At 37.3% G+C, this 14790-nt stretch overlaps 1 protein-coding gene across 6 annotated transcripts; it reads left to right on the plus strand.

Annotated features, from left to right (window-relative positions):
* Window positions 1-1806: 1806 nt before the first annotated feature.
* LOC103718151 (nodulin homeobox-like) lies at window positions 1807-14073 on the plus strand. Of its 6 annotated transcripts, XM_008806832.3 has the most exons (18): window positions 1807-2103; window positions 3283-3408; window positions 3483-3638; window positions 5376-5459; window positions 5545-5670; window positions 6936-7160; window positions 7568-7699; window positions 7802-7897; window positions 7990-8151; window positions 8234-8549; window positions 8650-8772; window positions 8875-8944; window positions 11411-11471; window positions 11658-11768; window positions 11857-12043; window positions 12116-12315; window positions 12401-12435; window positions 13211-14073. In XM_008806832.3, the coding sequence occupies exons 1-18, from the start codon at window positions 2062-2064 to the stop codon at window positions 13785-13787; spliced, it is 2829 nt and encodes a 942-aa protein (XP_008805054.2). In that variant the 5' UTR covers window positions 1807-2061; the 3' UTR covers window positions 13788-14073. The 6 variants fall into 6 exon arrangements, with proteins under 6 accessions (XP_008805054.2, XP_038981275.1, XP_038981281.1 ...); XM_039125347.1 differs by lacking the exon at window positions 5545-5670; XM_008806835.3 differs by lacking the exon at window positions 1807-2103 and having other exon boundaries at window positions 5376-5451.
* Window positions 14074-14790: the final 717 nt, after the last annotated feature.

The raw sequence follows: 14790 nt of genomic DNA on the forward strand, positions 1-14790 counted from the left end.
GGCATTGTAGTTATGAGTCTTCGGAACACCAAGAAGATCTGTGACATTTTTCTCCTACAGCCTCTCGGTTGGTGCTGCCACTCTGATAAGAGTGGTGAAGGTTTGGAACGCTATACGATGGTGCACCATGCTAATTATGCATCTTGATTTCGTGAGCTCTATTCATCGTGTACTTATCTTAGATTGCCATTCTATACATCTCGTCTCGATTTGTTTCAATGGTCAGGGTCGGCTCAATTTTTAGGCAACTGAGACGGTCGTGTAAGGTCCTGTTTGGAGAAGCTGTAGGCAGTAGAGCTGTTTGAAGTAGAGCTGTTACAAAAATCTGTTTGCTGTTTGGTAACTATATTTTTAAAGTGATGTGGCATTTGGTAAACAAACTGAGAAAGTATTTTTATATGACAAAATTACCATAAAGGACATTGCATAGTATTATACAATAGAGCATAATAAAACATAACATATATTAATACATAACATACGATATAGTATAATATTACTGTAATATAAAATATTATTATTATAAGATAGTAATATGACATTGCATAGCATAGCATAATAGTAATATAATTATTAGAGTAAATTAATTTTCTATAATATAACATAATATTAAATTATTTAACCTAACATATTAATATATTATGATATAATGTAATATATATTATATTTATAGTATAATACATTAATAAAGATATAAAATATCATAAATTATTAGTATTAATTAATTTCTCATAATATAACATAATATTAAATTATTTAAAATAACATATTAATGTATTATGATATAAATATTTATTCATTGAAATGTATTTATTTATTATCTTATTTATTATTCATTCATTCATTCATTTATATAAATATTTATTTATGCATTTATTTTTAAAATGGGGGTATTTTGGTTAAAAATAGAGCTTTCCGACAAAGTTGAAAATAATATTTTCGGAAAGCTCCAAATTGGAGCTTCTCCTCAAAAGCTGTTTTCAGCTTTCCGCAAAAGCTGAAACAGCTTTCCGAAAATTTTACCAAACACCATTTTTTATCTAAAAGTATTTTTGGAGGGCCAGAAAGTGCTTTTTGGCCCTCCAAAAGCTCCCCCAAACAGGGCCTAAGACTCTAGTCCAAAGAAAGCCAACCGTAGAAAAGAGCTTAAAGACAAAATGGAAAGAAAAAAGGTCTTCCTATGAGTTCATCTTAGGCCGACCTATTGCAGGAAAGGCTTTAAAGAGAAAACGGCCTTAGGCTCCTAAATACTGATTTTGTTCTAGTAGAGTTCTTAGCTGCAGTCATCCAAATGTGCTAATAATAACATTCGGTTTTATATTGGAACAGAATCTACCAAAGATTGAAATCCGTCTTAAGCAAATTTCTGAGATTATACAAGATCCACCACAGTCGATGTTTTTTTTTTATTTTTATTTTTATTTTTATTTTTATGTTGAGACAGATTACTACACTTAACTATGCCCAAGACAAGTACAAATCCTCAACAAACCTAGCTGTAGGAAATTTCTGTAATCAGAATTTGTGGTGAATACCATATTAGAGGTGGGTGCAAAAAGCCATTATAATCCCAATTTTTAAAGAACTCATACAATTGAGGTGCCTGCAAAATTATTATCTGCTGCAATCAATTTAGTAAGACGTTAATTTCTTTATAAATTCATGTACCCCTACCCTATCACATCACAACGATCGTGTCATATATGTACGGCCGTGATTGACGAATGGATCACAAAACTCTTTTCTTGCACAAAATAACTCAAGGTTTAATTCACAAAAGTTGGTCGTGTTAAAGTACGTAGCTCGTCAACCTTAGGTCTTTTCCCGTCCCTTCCGGTTTCCACTTTCCACCCCCGAAGCCAAGTGCAGATTTCTTCGTTTTGTCCGCGGCCCGCCCACCGACCCGAAACCTCACCTCGCCGTGACGTCCCCACCGTCCGTTCCGCCTGCCGCGCGATCGACACCGCCCATCTCATCCTCGCCGGTCCTCCTGCAACTCTTCGGCAGCAAATCCGTCCTTTGGACTCCCAAACCATCGGCTGTTCGATTTGGTTTCCAGAGATGAGACATGTCAGGGAGGAATCCTCCTCCAGCAAGGATCAGGTTCGTTCCGGTGGCGATTTCATTTCTTCGTTCCTTCTGGTTGTGAATCCTCTTTTTCTTGTTGGAGATTATTTGTATTACGAAAAGTCCCGTTTACCGATGTTAGAATTTGGTAAATAAAATCTGATTAGATTAAAAATCGAAAAAAAGTTGCCAAATTTGGGTGCATGTTTGTCACATTATGATTTTTGATGTTCTGTAACATGGTTTTAATTTCACTCAGTTGACAGATGTAGTCTCTTTGGCATAAGCATGTTGATTGTTACTTTGGTCAGCAAGAATAGATCATCAGCACTGGAAAAAGTAGACGCAATGAAAAAAAAAAAAATTAGTTTTTGGCCCAAGTGGATAACTTCAAGAAGACAAGCTTTGCTTGGGCACGTTGGCCTTCATACTTTACTTGCTTGCACATTCCCCTAATGAAGCACTGTAATAAGCTTTTAATCTGCACCTGACTTGAGAGATCTCAAATCTCTCACATCATGCCCCAGTGACACCTGAATTCTTACCACTAGATTTCATTTGTTCAAACAAATATAAAGATAATGCAAACTCGCCATCGCAAGCACCATTTGTAACTCTTTGCTCTAGCCTATCAACTGCACGTGCACTAGACTTGGAACCTCAACCTTCGTGTCTACATTTGAAGATGAACAATATGCCGTAATTTTCAAGCACGATCCTCTGATTCCATTTTAGTTAATTTTAGTTGCCCCTTGACAACCATCTGCATGTTAGTAATTCATGTTCTCCTAATGAACCATATAACTTCTGACACTTTGCTAGAGGTGTTTATACACTTGGAGATGCATTGTGGAATGGCTGAGAGTTGGAAGTATTCTTATATGAAGTCTGCAACTATCTACACTTTGAAAGTTCTGAAAAAAAAAAGTCACGTGGGGTTCTCTGCCTGCACTTGCTCATATTATGCTCAATTGCTTTCTTGTGACTCAACATTCCAATTCGCATGAAAGATTTTATTTTAGATACTGCAAGCTTTTAGTGTATTCGACTATCATATAGTGCTATAAAGGCATATCTACAGTTTATGAGCTTAGCTTTAATCCTTTTTGCATGTCACTTTTTTGTTTTCTTTTATCCTTTCAATAGACCTTCATTACAGTCTAGTTAGCGCCTGAAACAATTATCAACCTGAAAGCCCTCACTATTTTCTGACAGATCATTGACTTAATCTTAGCCATTGGAGAGTTACATGGATTAAATTCTAGAGAGCTCAACAAATTGTTGAAAAAATCTGAGAATTTCACCATACAATGCAAAACAGAAAATGGATCTCTGAGACAGGTAATTTCCTCATCACTTTATTTCATGAAAATTTATACTCAAATGGTTCTACCTGACATTATGTTTGGTTTCAGATTGATATGGAGAAACTTGCATCTTCTCTCCCTCTACACCTTATTGCCGTCCTTTTGTCACCTGAGAGGGATATGCACATGGGACATGTGCTTCGTGGTGTTCGGCTTTTACATACTCTGTCTGATCTGGCAATTCGCCATGCTAGACTTGAGCAGGTTTTCATCCTTTCCATATCTCGTCCTCTGTTGAGAATTCTCATGAAAATGGCATACATTTATTGCATGACCTGCTCATTATTTGATTTCTTGTTATCCCTTTATTTTGTTTTTTAAGAATTGTTACTGGAAAAGGGATTTGTAAGCCATTTGAGAAGTTACTAAGTGTCATATTGCATTCTGTTTGTGTAGATGATTGGATAGTTTTTACTGTATTTGTTTCTTAAAGATGGTTGTCATGCCTAATGTGCTAAGTTCTGATTACTAAGAAACTTGGCATATGGTTGAGTGCTGCTAATAAATCCTACATATCAGGAATGTCAGTATCGTCATTGTAGTTGTTATTAACTAATTACATTATAAATCTCTTCCCATTTTTGATGCTTAGGATCTTCTTTGATACATTCTTTGTATCTTTGGGTGCTCTAGTAGTTACTAGCATAGTGCTGGATGTACAAACGAGTTGAAACTTTTTCCTAAAATCCGGTGGGATTGTCTTTGACAATAATAAAAGGGTGGTGTCTTCTTTTCTTTCCTTTTCTTTTCCTTTGTTTTTCTGTGCTAGAAAAAGGCCCATCGATATTTAGAATTAATTGTCCAAAAATTTAACAACATAGTCAACTCTAATAGGCTGTTAAGCTTTAAAAAAGATGCTGATCAAACGATCTCCTCTCTTGCTTCATTTGGTAACCAAGTCGTTGGTTCGTGGTTACATCTTCTTAGGGTCTGCAAGCTGTCGCAGTAGAAGTTTTATATGGAAGAGTGGAGTCTCCAAATGCATTTGTGGTATCTGTGCATAGTTAATTTGAAAGAGATGTTCCTGCAACTGAAGTCTTTCTACATTACCATCTCTTCTCTCTTGCTTCATTTGCTAACCAACTAGCTGGTTCGTGGTTACATCTTCTTAGGGTCTGCAATCTGTCCCAGTAGAATTGTTATATTGAAGAGTAGAGTCTCCAAATGCATTTGTGGTATCTGCGTATAGTTAATTTGAAAGAGATGTTCCTGCAACTGAAGGTTTAATAGATAGTGATCTTTTTTTTTCTCTTCTTTTTTTTTTGTCTTTTGCATTTGTAGCATGCATGGGGAATGCTATATGGTCAAGCATTAGATCAGAATCTATATAGTAATTGTGTATATAATTTGTCCTCCCTGTTCTTTAGTTGGTTTGCTAATTCTTACATATTGCTTAATGGCATTAATTAATTAATCTGGAGAGGTTAACCTGTTTAGCAACTCTAACATTTGCCATGTCTAGCCTGATGCTCCCAGTTCTTAAACAAGAGCCTTGAGCTGTTTGATTACGTTAGTATCAAAAATAGGTTTTCCTTGGTCAGGCATTATGTGCACTCCTAAAATGCTTTCCATTAATATCAGTTGCATAGAAGGTCTGGTCAGGCATTTTTATTTGATGATTCTGCAAGTGGTGGGCCATAGTAGTGCCCATTAATTATTTGACAGATATCTCACCAGAACTTAAGTTTTTATAGCTATTGCATAACCTCCATGTTTATCAGTAAATACAGGTCAAGGTTAGAAGTTTTTTTTTTTTTTTACTTTAATAATTTTAGGATATTCTGCAGTCATCTAGTGGGTTCCTGCGCCTGCTGAGTGTGGCTACTAAATGCTTTGCAATCCACTTGTATAGGTGTTAATTTCCTTCAATTTATTTTGATATGCTTGAATAAAATTTCTTGGAAAAAAATGATGCCTAGTTTCTAACATTTGATCTTCCAGATTCTGCTTGATGATGTAAAGCTGTCTGAACAAATACTGGATCTGGTGTTCTACATGTTAATTGTTCTTGCACATCGTAAGCAGGTTCAGCCCTCCCCAACCACCTCCTCACTGTAATTGCCAATTGCAGGTTTTATTGCAACTTTTTTTTTTTAACTTTTTGAATTAGGCTAAACAAATTGAAAGTCCCCCCCTTCTGCACCCGGCGCTTGTTGCCTGCAGCCTTCATCTTTTGACAGGTTATTTTTCATCCCAGTGGCATGAACTTGTGCTTATTCTGAATGCACATCCCAAGGTGCAAGATCTTCCCATAATTCATGTGTCTTATTTTCTTATTTCGTCATCAATTTTCATATTTTGTGAGTCTTATCACTGGTTATCACATTTTTCTTGGGCAGCACCTCTCGTTCTTTTGCAAATTTCTCAATCATCAGTAGGCTACTGCCTTGATGAGTCACATTATTATCCATATGCATGCATAGTTTCATTAACCTTTCAATGCATACGTTGAAGCATTGCTTCCCTTTGCTATTATTTTGTGGACCAATTTCATGAGTTAGGAAATGCATAAGGTGATGCAATCATTTGTGCATTTACTTTTTCCCCCTTCATCTTTTTCATCTTCTATAAGTTTCTTTTAACAATGTGCTCACATTTACCCTATAGATAATTGTATCTGACCTCCCAGATAGCATTTTTATGCTTCATGTTTCATTTCAGACCTAAAAATTGATTGTAACTGGATGCCTTGTTGTAAAAGCATTTTGCCTGGTTCAGGATAACTAGATCCATATTCTTTGCTATGGCATTAAGTGTGGATTATGTGAAAGCCACCAACATGTAGTATCCTTTAACACATTGCAGAACAGAAAATTGCAATATGATGAGGAAACAAAGTGCATAGATGACCTAATGGTAAGCTTTGATGATCTCATCACCTATTTGAAGGAAAAGGACAAAACAAAGTATGGAATTTTGTCTTTTTCAGATTTCAAGGAGAAAACTGGCTTGATTTAATAGGTAAATTATATGTTTAAATCTTGCTATTCAATGTACAAAATAGAAAAGAAAAGGAAAAAGAAAATACTAAAGGGGATGGGTGGACTTGTTGAGCTGGTAGTGGTCTATTATTGCATGTGTAACTAATGCATGCTTAAACAGACATTAGGTGAAGATGTTGAGTTTCTAGTACTTATAGGCTTCACATTCGAGTTCTAGGACTTGACATGAAGTATGATAACTCACATTTTACCTTTACTGTAGACTTATGATCCATCTTATAATGTAATGGATAAATTCTAGATAGAGAGCATGCTTCTAAAAAACTAATTAGCTCAAGCCATTGCTTGTGTTTCAGTGGGTAATACTATGACAAGGAATTCTTTTGCAACTTTCAATATGTATCTTTTTCAGTTTATAAATTTGCATGCAACTAAACAAATCTATGCTTACAAAATATCTGTTTTTCCTGGTTTTCAAAGATTTGCTTCAACTCCAGTGCATCTTTATGTGTCATGTATTGCGACAGTGTTGTTTCACCACCATTGCTTTCAATTTCAGGTTGATATGTATATTGATTCAGCTTTTGATGCTGTGCATGAAGACATTAAAATATTACATAGCGAGTTTTCTGAATTAAACAATGAAGTCCTATGCAACAAATCCAGTCTCCCTGCTGCTGAAAGAACAGCCCACTATATTTGTCAACAGACCGAGGCTTCATTGCAGTTTCTTTTATTCTTGTGCCAGCAAAAGGTGATCCGGGACCGTGTCCTTAAACACAAGGTGGAATATCTTAACAGACTGCATATTTCTTACAAGAATGCAACTCCCCCCATCAGCTGGCATGTATAACATACTCTAGTTGGGCAGCACACCGTCCAGGATGAAAGTGGCGGACCCATCATTTCCACCACTATATTGCTTCTTGTGGAATGCTAATGGCAAGGGTATGCTCTACCCTACCACCCTAGGATTCCACAATTGCCTTCTGACACAGTGCTCATGAAGTGTGTGCTACATGTATTTGCTGATGTCTTATGTATATTGAATCAAGTTCAGAGAGTAACCTCTGTCACTTTCCATAATATGCGGCCCTCCGAGTGTTGATTAGGCTCTTGTAATATCTGTTTCTTAGATTTTTGTAATATCTATTCATTAACAAATTACCCAAGCCTCTAAACTTAATGCAGGAACTATGTAAAAATGGGGGCATCCTTTTACTGGCTCGTATGATTCTAAAGTTAAATGTTCCACATTGTTTTAAGGAGTCTTTTGACATAGTGGCTACTGTATCCAGGCTGAAGGCAAAAATTCTATCTATTGTAAGTTCGAATTTACCATGTCTACTTATTTTTAATCTCTTTAACCCCTTGCCAAATTTTGGAGTCAGTATTGACGTCAGTCATCAATATTTCTATGTGCAGTTGTTGCAGCTGTGTGAAGCAGAGAGTATTTCTTACCTTGATGAGCTTGCTAGTTCCCAAAAGACCATGCACCTAGCAAAATCTGTTGCATTAGAGGTAAGTTCTGGAAGGGAGAGTAAGTGCCACATTTATCATGTTCACTTTTTACTTTGAGCTGTTATTCATCCGTTTATATCTCACCAATGCAGTTCCTTAATCTGCTGAAGAGTGCATTCAGACGAGAAGCCAAACAACTTGGTGATTCTCATGACAAGAGCAGCCGGATGGGCCTTGTGCTTCTTAATGGATTGTGTCTATCTGATATATTTTCTGATGATTCAAATTTCCGGTCTTTCTTTATGACTAATATAGTATGCTATCTGAAATTCAGTATCTTAGTCCTTACCTGATATATTATATGCTTTATGTCACAACTCGATTTTGTTTTGCCAGATTCCAGTTCTTGTTGAAATTTTAGCGATTCCCCATGATGAGTTCTTATCAAGTTGGTGCTCTGTCAATATACCAATGGTAGAGGAAGATGCTAATCTTGAGTATGACCCATTTACTGCAGCTGGTGTGGCCTTATCTACTCTAAATAATGGCTGTGAGAGTGCTCAATCAGCACCGATTCTTCTGGTCGAAACTAATTATGCATGCCCAAGCAGTTTCAGTGGCATGCCTTCAGTTGCATATGCACAGCAAAGAACATCATACTTAGTCAAAATAATAGCAAATCTGCAAGTTTTCGTTCCTAATATATGCGAAGGTGACATCTTCAATGCATTATTTTATTGTATGTAAACTGAAATGTTTTTAGCTCTAAACTATCTATTCCTGATAATTGAGTTCTATGCTATAATCAACAGAAGAAGAAAAGGATTTATTCCTCAACAAATTTCACAAGTATATGCTTATGGAGATCCTTCAGTTATCCAAATACCCCTCGAGTTCTTGTATAGAGCAGACTACCACAATTTGTAAAAACTTAAGTATACTTCTTCTCCAGATATTTTGGTTAAGTTTATGAAATTTGAGATTCCTAGGTATAGTATACTTTCTGAAACTTGCAAATCATTGGCATGGGTATTTAGGTTCTTTATCTGACTATGCAAGATCTTTGACTCCCAACCTATTGAACGATGAGGATGTGCATCTTTTAAGGTGATTGAAATCCCTTCCTTTGAGAAGTAATAGTAGTTGTATGTATGTATCTTTCTACTTCAACTCACTAACACCTTTGAACTCATATGCCAAGTCAACACTCTAAAGTTTCATTTTGTAATTAGATTGCAAATTCAGTTCAAGTCTTCAAATTCTCGAGAACAAATAAGTTGGGAGTAGAGTAATTAAAATGTGCCTGCTAATGTCTAGTAGCACACATAAATATGAAGTTGGTGTTTTATGTATGTTTTGTCAGATTTGTTGGGAAAGGTCATCATATATTCCTTAGCCTATTTATTCACGACTGCACTTTTTGTAGGAATATGTACTCCAAAAATGCTTGACCAAAACATATGATCCTTTATTGAGCGAACCATGCCATGGAGCAATAAAAAAATTTGATTTACGTGCGAGATGAAAGTCTCATGCACGGTTTTGAATGAGAGAAAGAAGCGAGGAATCCTCTTTTCGACTCTGACTCTCCCACTCCAGTCGTTGCTTTTCGGAAAATAAAGAAATGGTTGATATATTCAAGATAATTACGTATTTACAAAATACCGTCTCAATTCATCTTATTTCATCAGATCCGGGATGTGATATGGTTCCGAAGGATGAACCGGATATGGACAGTTCCAATAAGATTTCATTTTTGCGTATTATGTGTATTTTGTACTTGTAGCCCTCGATATATTCCCATTGCATGTTTTAGACGATTGGGATGCATGATTTGGATGAAGGAGACAACAAAAGATGACATTTCTTAATTATAAAACCATAAAAATAATCTAGATTGATGTTTGAATAGGTTTCTACAAGCTTGGTTTTTTGTGCATTCATTATATATTTAAGTATTGTGTACCAATCTGATGCATGCAAGTACTTGGCATGTCGTGGTGTTACGCACTAGCCATTTACTGGCCCAAAAATTGGCATGATGGTAGTACTTTATTTTCAATGCCTAGGTGATCTCTACCTCCCAGGTAGAAGGCACTGCAGAGTTTATCTTCCTTATCCATCCATCTCTTAAATAAAAACATGTCACTCTAACATGGATTCATTTCTTGCTAAACTGCTGTATTTTTATGATACAGCGTAAATGGACCACCTAGCATGCTATTTGCTGCATGTTATCCTAATACAAGACCAACTTGTGTTATCAGTCCCCCCTCAGGGGCTTTGTTTTGTCATCGAATGACTGGAAAGGGAATAGACTAGCATAAGTAAAGAGAGGAGGTGAACAAAAAGGAAGTATTCCATGTGCCTCCGCATCGCCTCTCTTCTTTGTATCATCTCTTGTCTATCTTCTTCTCTTGTATCTTCTATCTTCTTTTTAGTCTTCTTATTTAAGTTATCATGAAAGCATATTTGTGTATTTGGATTTTAGATGAGATCTTTATCATAGAGTGGTTGTTCAACAACAAGGAAGATAATTTAAATTTGGATTCTTAAAGCCCTACATTGATTTAGGCCTTCATTATCCTGATTTGAGTTTTAGAAATCCTTTCTAGTGATAAACAATGAAACTCGGATTTATCATTTATATTTCCAAATACAGGTAAGCAGGCTTTCCCATAGGATGTTCTCTTTTTTATTCCATATTTTGATTCAGCCGAAATTAAAATCACAAAGGATCCTAGTATTTTGTAGTCAGCCAAAAAATGGAATTAATTTTATGTTCACACACCACTTTGATAGTTTTTATTTGGCTCATTATGTGATTACCATCATCGAACGTCTCTCCCACTATAATAGGCTCAACTATCGAGCATGATTCTTCTCGAACAGACTTAGTACTTTAAGATAAACTATCAATTTCTTGTAAACACTAAGAACTGGTGAAATTCGTAGCTAAGATGATTTTAGGCAAGTGATGGGACTGCAATGAAACTTAGAAGCATGGTATGCTGTACCGTACCATACCGGATGCTACCAGACGTACCGTACCGATCTGGTACCGGTACTGATATTGGTGGCGTACCGTATACTGTACCGACACTATGATAGTGTGGCTCTTCAGTATGGGGTCCGGTACCGGTACGGCAAACCTTTCTTAGAAGGCTTCTAAGTTTGTAGATAAACCTACCTTGTTGGTTGCAATTAGTTCTCATGCAAACAGGAAGCAACTTGTTGAAATTTCAATAGATATGGTTAGAGTGTAGACAAGGAGGGAGGATGATAAGGTTTTGTACTATGGAACGTGGTATATTTCTCAGTCACAATTGGAAGCCAAGAATTAAATCGAAATCTAAAATCTCATCTGGGATCTGTTGTATGTTTGTGTGTGCAGGCATGTGCATGCATATAGATACATGCAGAGTTGAAATTCAGATCAATGTGTACTTTTTATTAGGATATAAATGTTTGATGAAAGTATTCTGGGCTAGTTAGATTACTGCATTTTCTTCCTATTATATTTTCTTCTTTGAAAATGATGTGTGCTTTCGTTGCTTAAATTTTCTTTTGCAGTGTATTCTCTGATCAACTGCAAAGATCAGTTGAACCACATATTAGAAACAATTTGGTTCAGGTAAGTAACAGCACCCATCCTCACTCCCCCACACATATGCGTGAACAGATACAAATTTGTAAGATAAAAGACTCAACTCATAATATTATGAGATTGTATTTTTTATTCTTTAGATTTATGTTTTTGTTTTCAATTTGTTAATTCATTTGACTTTTTATGTTTGCCCTTACTTGAATGATGGCCTAGCTGCTCCTCAAAGATAAAGGTACATCAGGCAACAAAGATGGATATACAATGCAGCAGTCTTCACTTAATTGGACTCAAGTTTCAAATCCCTATATCAACAAATGCCAGCAGGTAATCTCCCAAAGCTCATTTTGCAAAATAATCAGGTAACATTGGTCTTGCTTTCTGATAGTGTAAACTGAAAATCAATTGTTAACAGGATGCTCAAAGTAACGGGAGGACTGCATCATCTCTAATGAGAAAACTAGATGCAAGTGCTCAAGAAGAGTCTCCAATCTTTAATACTAATGATGTTGATGTGAAAGGGAGAACTCCAGAAGGTTCCCTCCAAGAGCTAGATCAGCTTAATGTTACAAGTAATCAGATTGAGAACTTTGAAACAAAAGGTATAGAATTGAACTCTGGCAAAATCAATCTTGACCTGTTATCTGATGATGGAGAGTTTTCTAAATCGGCAGAGCATGCAAAAGAAAGTGGCTTCCAGGAAGATGAGAAAGCAGAGAGTGTCCAGGGTGAAGAAAAGCAACCAAGAAAGAGAAAACGAAATATTATGAATGAGAAGCAGATATTTTTAATTGAAAAGGCCCTCCTGGAGGAACCTGAAATGCAGAGAAATGCGGCTTCATTGCAGTCATGGGCAGATAAGCTGAGTTGTCAGGTGTTTAACATTGCCTAGAATTTTGTTTAGTCATTTTTTGAGACCACCTATCTAATCTTAGTTCTAACCTATTACATATTTCCAGGGCTCAGAAATTACATCCTCTCAGCTAAAGAACTGGTAAGAGAGCACCCTGCTTATATTAGCATTTTCTTAAAAGCATGCCAGCATTATTGTGTTAATGTAAGAGTCGTTTTCCCTCCTTGGCTTTGAGCTCTTAGTAGGAATCTCTCTCTCCGTGTGCGCGCGCGCGCGCATGTGGGGGGGTGGGCACACATGCGCACATGCATGTGTGTATATTTGATGAAGCATGATATTTTCCCAGGCTACGTTAACCTTGTGGAGGCATGCTTGACTTTTACACTACCTATTCCTCTTGTGACCATTCCCATTGTGCTGCAATGTTTCTTTTATATTTTGTTCAATGACATCAAGGATAGGTCTCTGATATTATGGCCTACTTTTTTTTTATTTTTACCAATTACTAGTTAAAATAATTAGCATATAACAGTTGCACTATGGCAAACAAAGTCAATATCAACTCCAATTTATTAGAAGTTTTCTTGCAGTAACATAAAAGTAGTTGAATATAACAATCTTGAGGTAATGGTTTCCATTAATCATGACTTCTCCCATAATCATTTGCATTGAGATATTTTTCCCCCATAAAAAGGAGAAATAGAAGTCATCTATTAATATAATGCTTTCTGGCTATTTATTTCTGTTTTATTTTGATTACAGGCTATTATTTCTTTTTAGTAACTGACGGACATATGTTCCATTAAATGTTTCCATAAGCTAACATTCTACCCTCGGTTTCTTTTCCCTCCTTTATTTTCATTATTTTTCAGCACATACTCTGATGCATGTGTAACCTAACCGATCTGAATTGCAGGCTAAACAATAGGAAAGCGAGACTTGCTCGTGCTGCCAGGGGAGCCCGAGCTCTATCTGAAGGGGAAATTGTCTATCCAGATAAGTCCGGTGGGGCCAGCATGTCCCATTCCTATGACTCCCCGGAGAGTGCTGGTGAAGAATTCTATGTTCCATCTACCAGAGGAAGCAGTCACCTATCCATTCCCAGATCTAGTGGCAAGATGAGAAGAGCATCAAGCACTGAGGATAATGACATGATGATCCGTCGTGATTTTGTAAATGGAGTTCAGCAAAACCGCCCTTCCGCAAGATCCGTTTCATTTGAACCCGGCCAGTTTGTTATGTTGGTAGATTTAGAGGGCAAGGAAGTTGGGAAAGGTAAGGTGTTTCAGGTAGAAGGTAGATGGCATGGGAAGAGCTTGGATGATAGCAGCCTGTGCATCGTGGATGTCACAGAGCTCGAGACTGATAAATGGAAAGAGGTTCAACACCCTTCAGAAGCTGCTGGAAGGACATTTGAGGAGGCTGCTGCAAGGAATGGTGGTGTTATGAGGGTTGCATGGAATGTCATCAGAATCGTGTTATTGTCTCGATAAACTGTCTTTTCTAATGCGTAACCGGAGGCTTCTGACTTCTGACGGTGTAAGAAGTTAGCTGATCTCAAGATTTCAGTGTTGTGTTTATTCAGAGGTCCTGATCTGGTTAGAGAGCAGAGTATGTGTCAATATAGAGCCATTGTGAGAAGCAGTCGTTGTTACTGTTACTCCCCATATAAAATTAAGTTAATCTCATATACAGTGGCAAATTCTGATGTCATATACAGTTAAGCTTTTTTTGTCAATGGTCAAATTTTAAGTAATTGCAGCATAGATATACACAGAAGAGCCGGTGTTTCACCACTGAACAACTAGAAGGGTGGCAGGTTTTCTTATCTGTTTAATTTTCTTCTGACATCAAAGTATGCAATACTTTTTTAGTTTCTTTTATGAAATTCAGATTCAGATCCTCTCTGGTTTGAAAAATAATTAAAGAGCCCTTTTTTTGGGTAAGAAATTAAAGACTCCAGTTGACGTGATAGGATGGTACTAATTAGAGCTGCAAGTGTCTTATTCATCTGCTTTTCTTCTCAACTGTTCGAAATTAATTCAGTCAATCTAAAACTATCTGGATTAGATGTGGATTCGAAAAAGAGAGAAGGAATAGGGGCAAGGAGGCGGCAAGGAGGGGGGCATGCGAATCATGAGGGGCGGCGAAGGGGAGGAGAGGTGGCGGCATCGGGGAAGAAGAAGCGGAAGAGGCGAAGGTGGGCAGGGTGGCGGTGGAGCTCACGAGGCTGTGAGGAAGAGAAAGGGAAAGCGGCGGAAAGAAGAGGCGGTGAAGCGGCGGAAAGAAGAGGCAGTGAGGGCGGAGGCAGAGCTCTAGCGGTTGCGTCCCTTAGGGATCGACGATGAAGCTCGGGCAGCGAAGCTTGGACAGCTGTGTCTCGCCGTTCGACGCCGGAGGTGGTGACGAGTTGGCGGTGGTGACGAGTTGGCGGTGGCCAAGCGGACCACGCCACCTGCGAACGCAGTGAAGGGGGAGCGGCGCTGCAGAGGGGGA

This window comes from Phoenix dactylifera, chromosome 1, assembly GCF_009389715.1.
Source record: "Phoenix dactylifera cultivar Barhee BC4 chromosome 1, palm_55x_up_171113_PBpolish2nd_filt_p, whole genome shotgun sequence".
NCBI lineage: Eukaryota > Viridiplantae > Streptophyta > Magnoliopsida > Arecales > Arecaceae > Phoenix > Phoenix dactylifera.

Coding starts and splice junctions, on each gene's coding strand:
- LOC103718151 (XM_008806832.3), top strand. CDS start 2,062: ATGAGACATGTCAGGGAGGAATCCTCCTCCAGCAAGGATCAG. Junction 5,671..6,935: donor TTCTGAATGCACATCCCAAG/GTGCAAGATCTT, acceptor TTTCAATTTCAG/GTTGATATGTATATTGATTC. Junction 11,472..11,657: donor TTAGAAACAATTTGGTTCAG/GTAAGTAACAGC, acceptor ATGATGGCCTAG/CTGCTCCTCAAAGATAAAGG.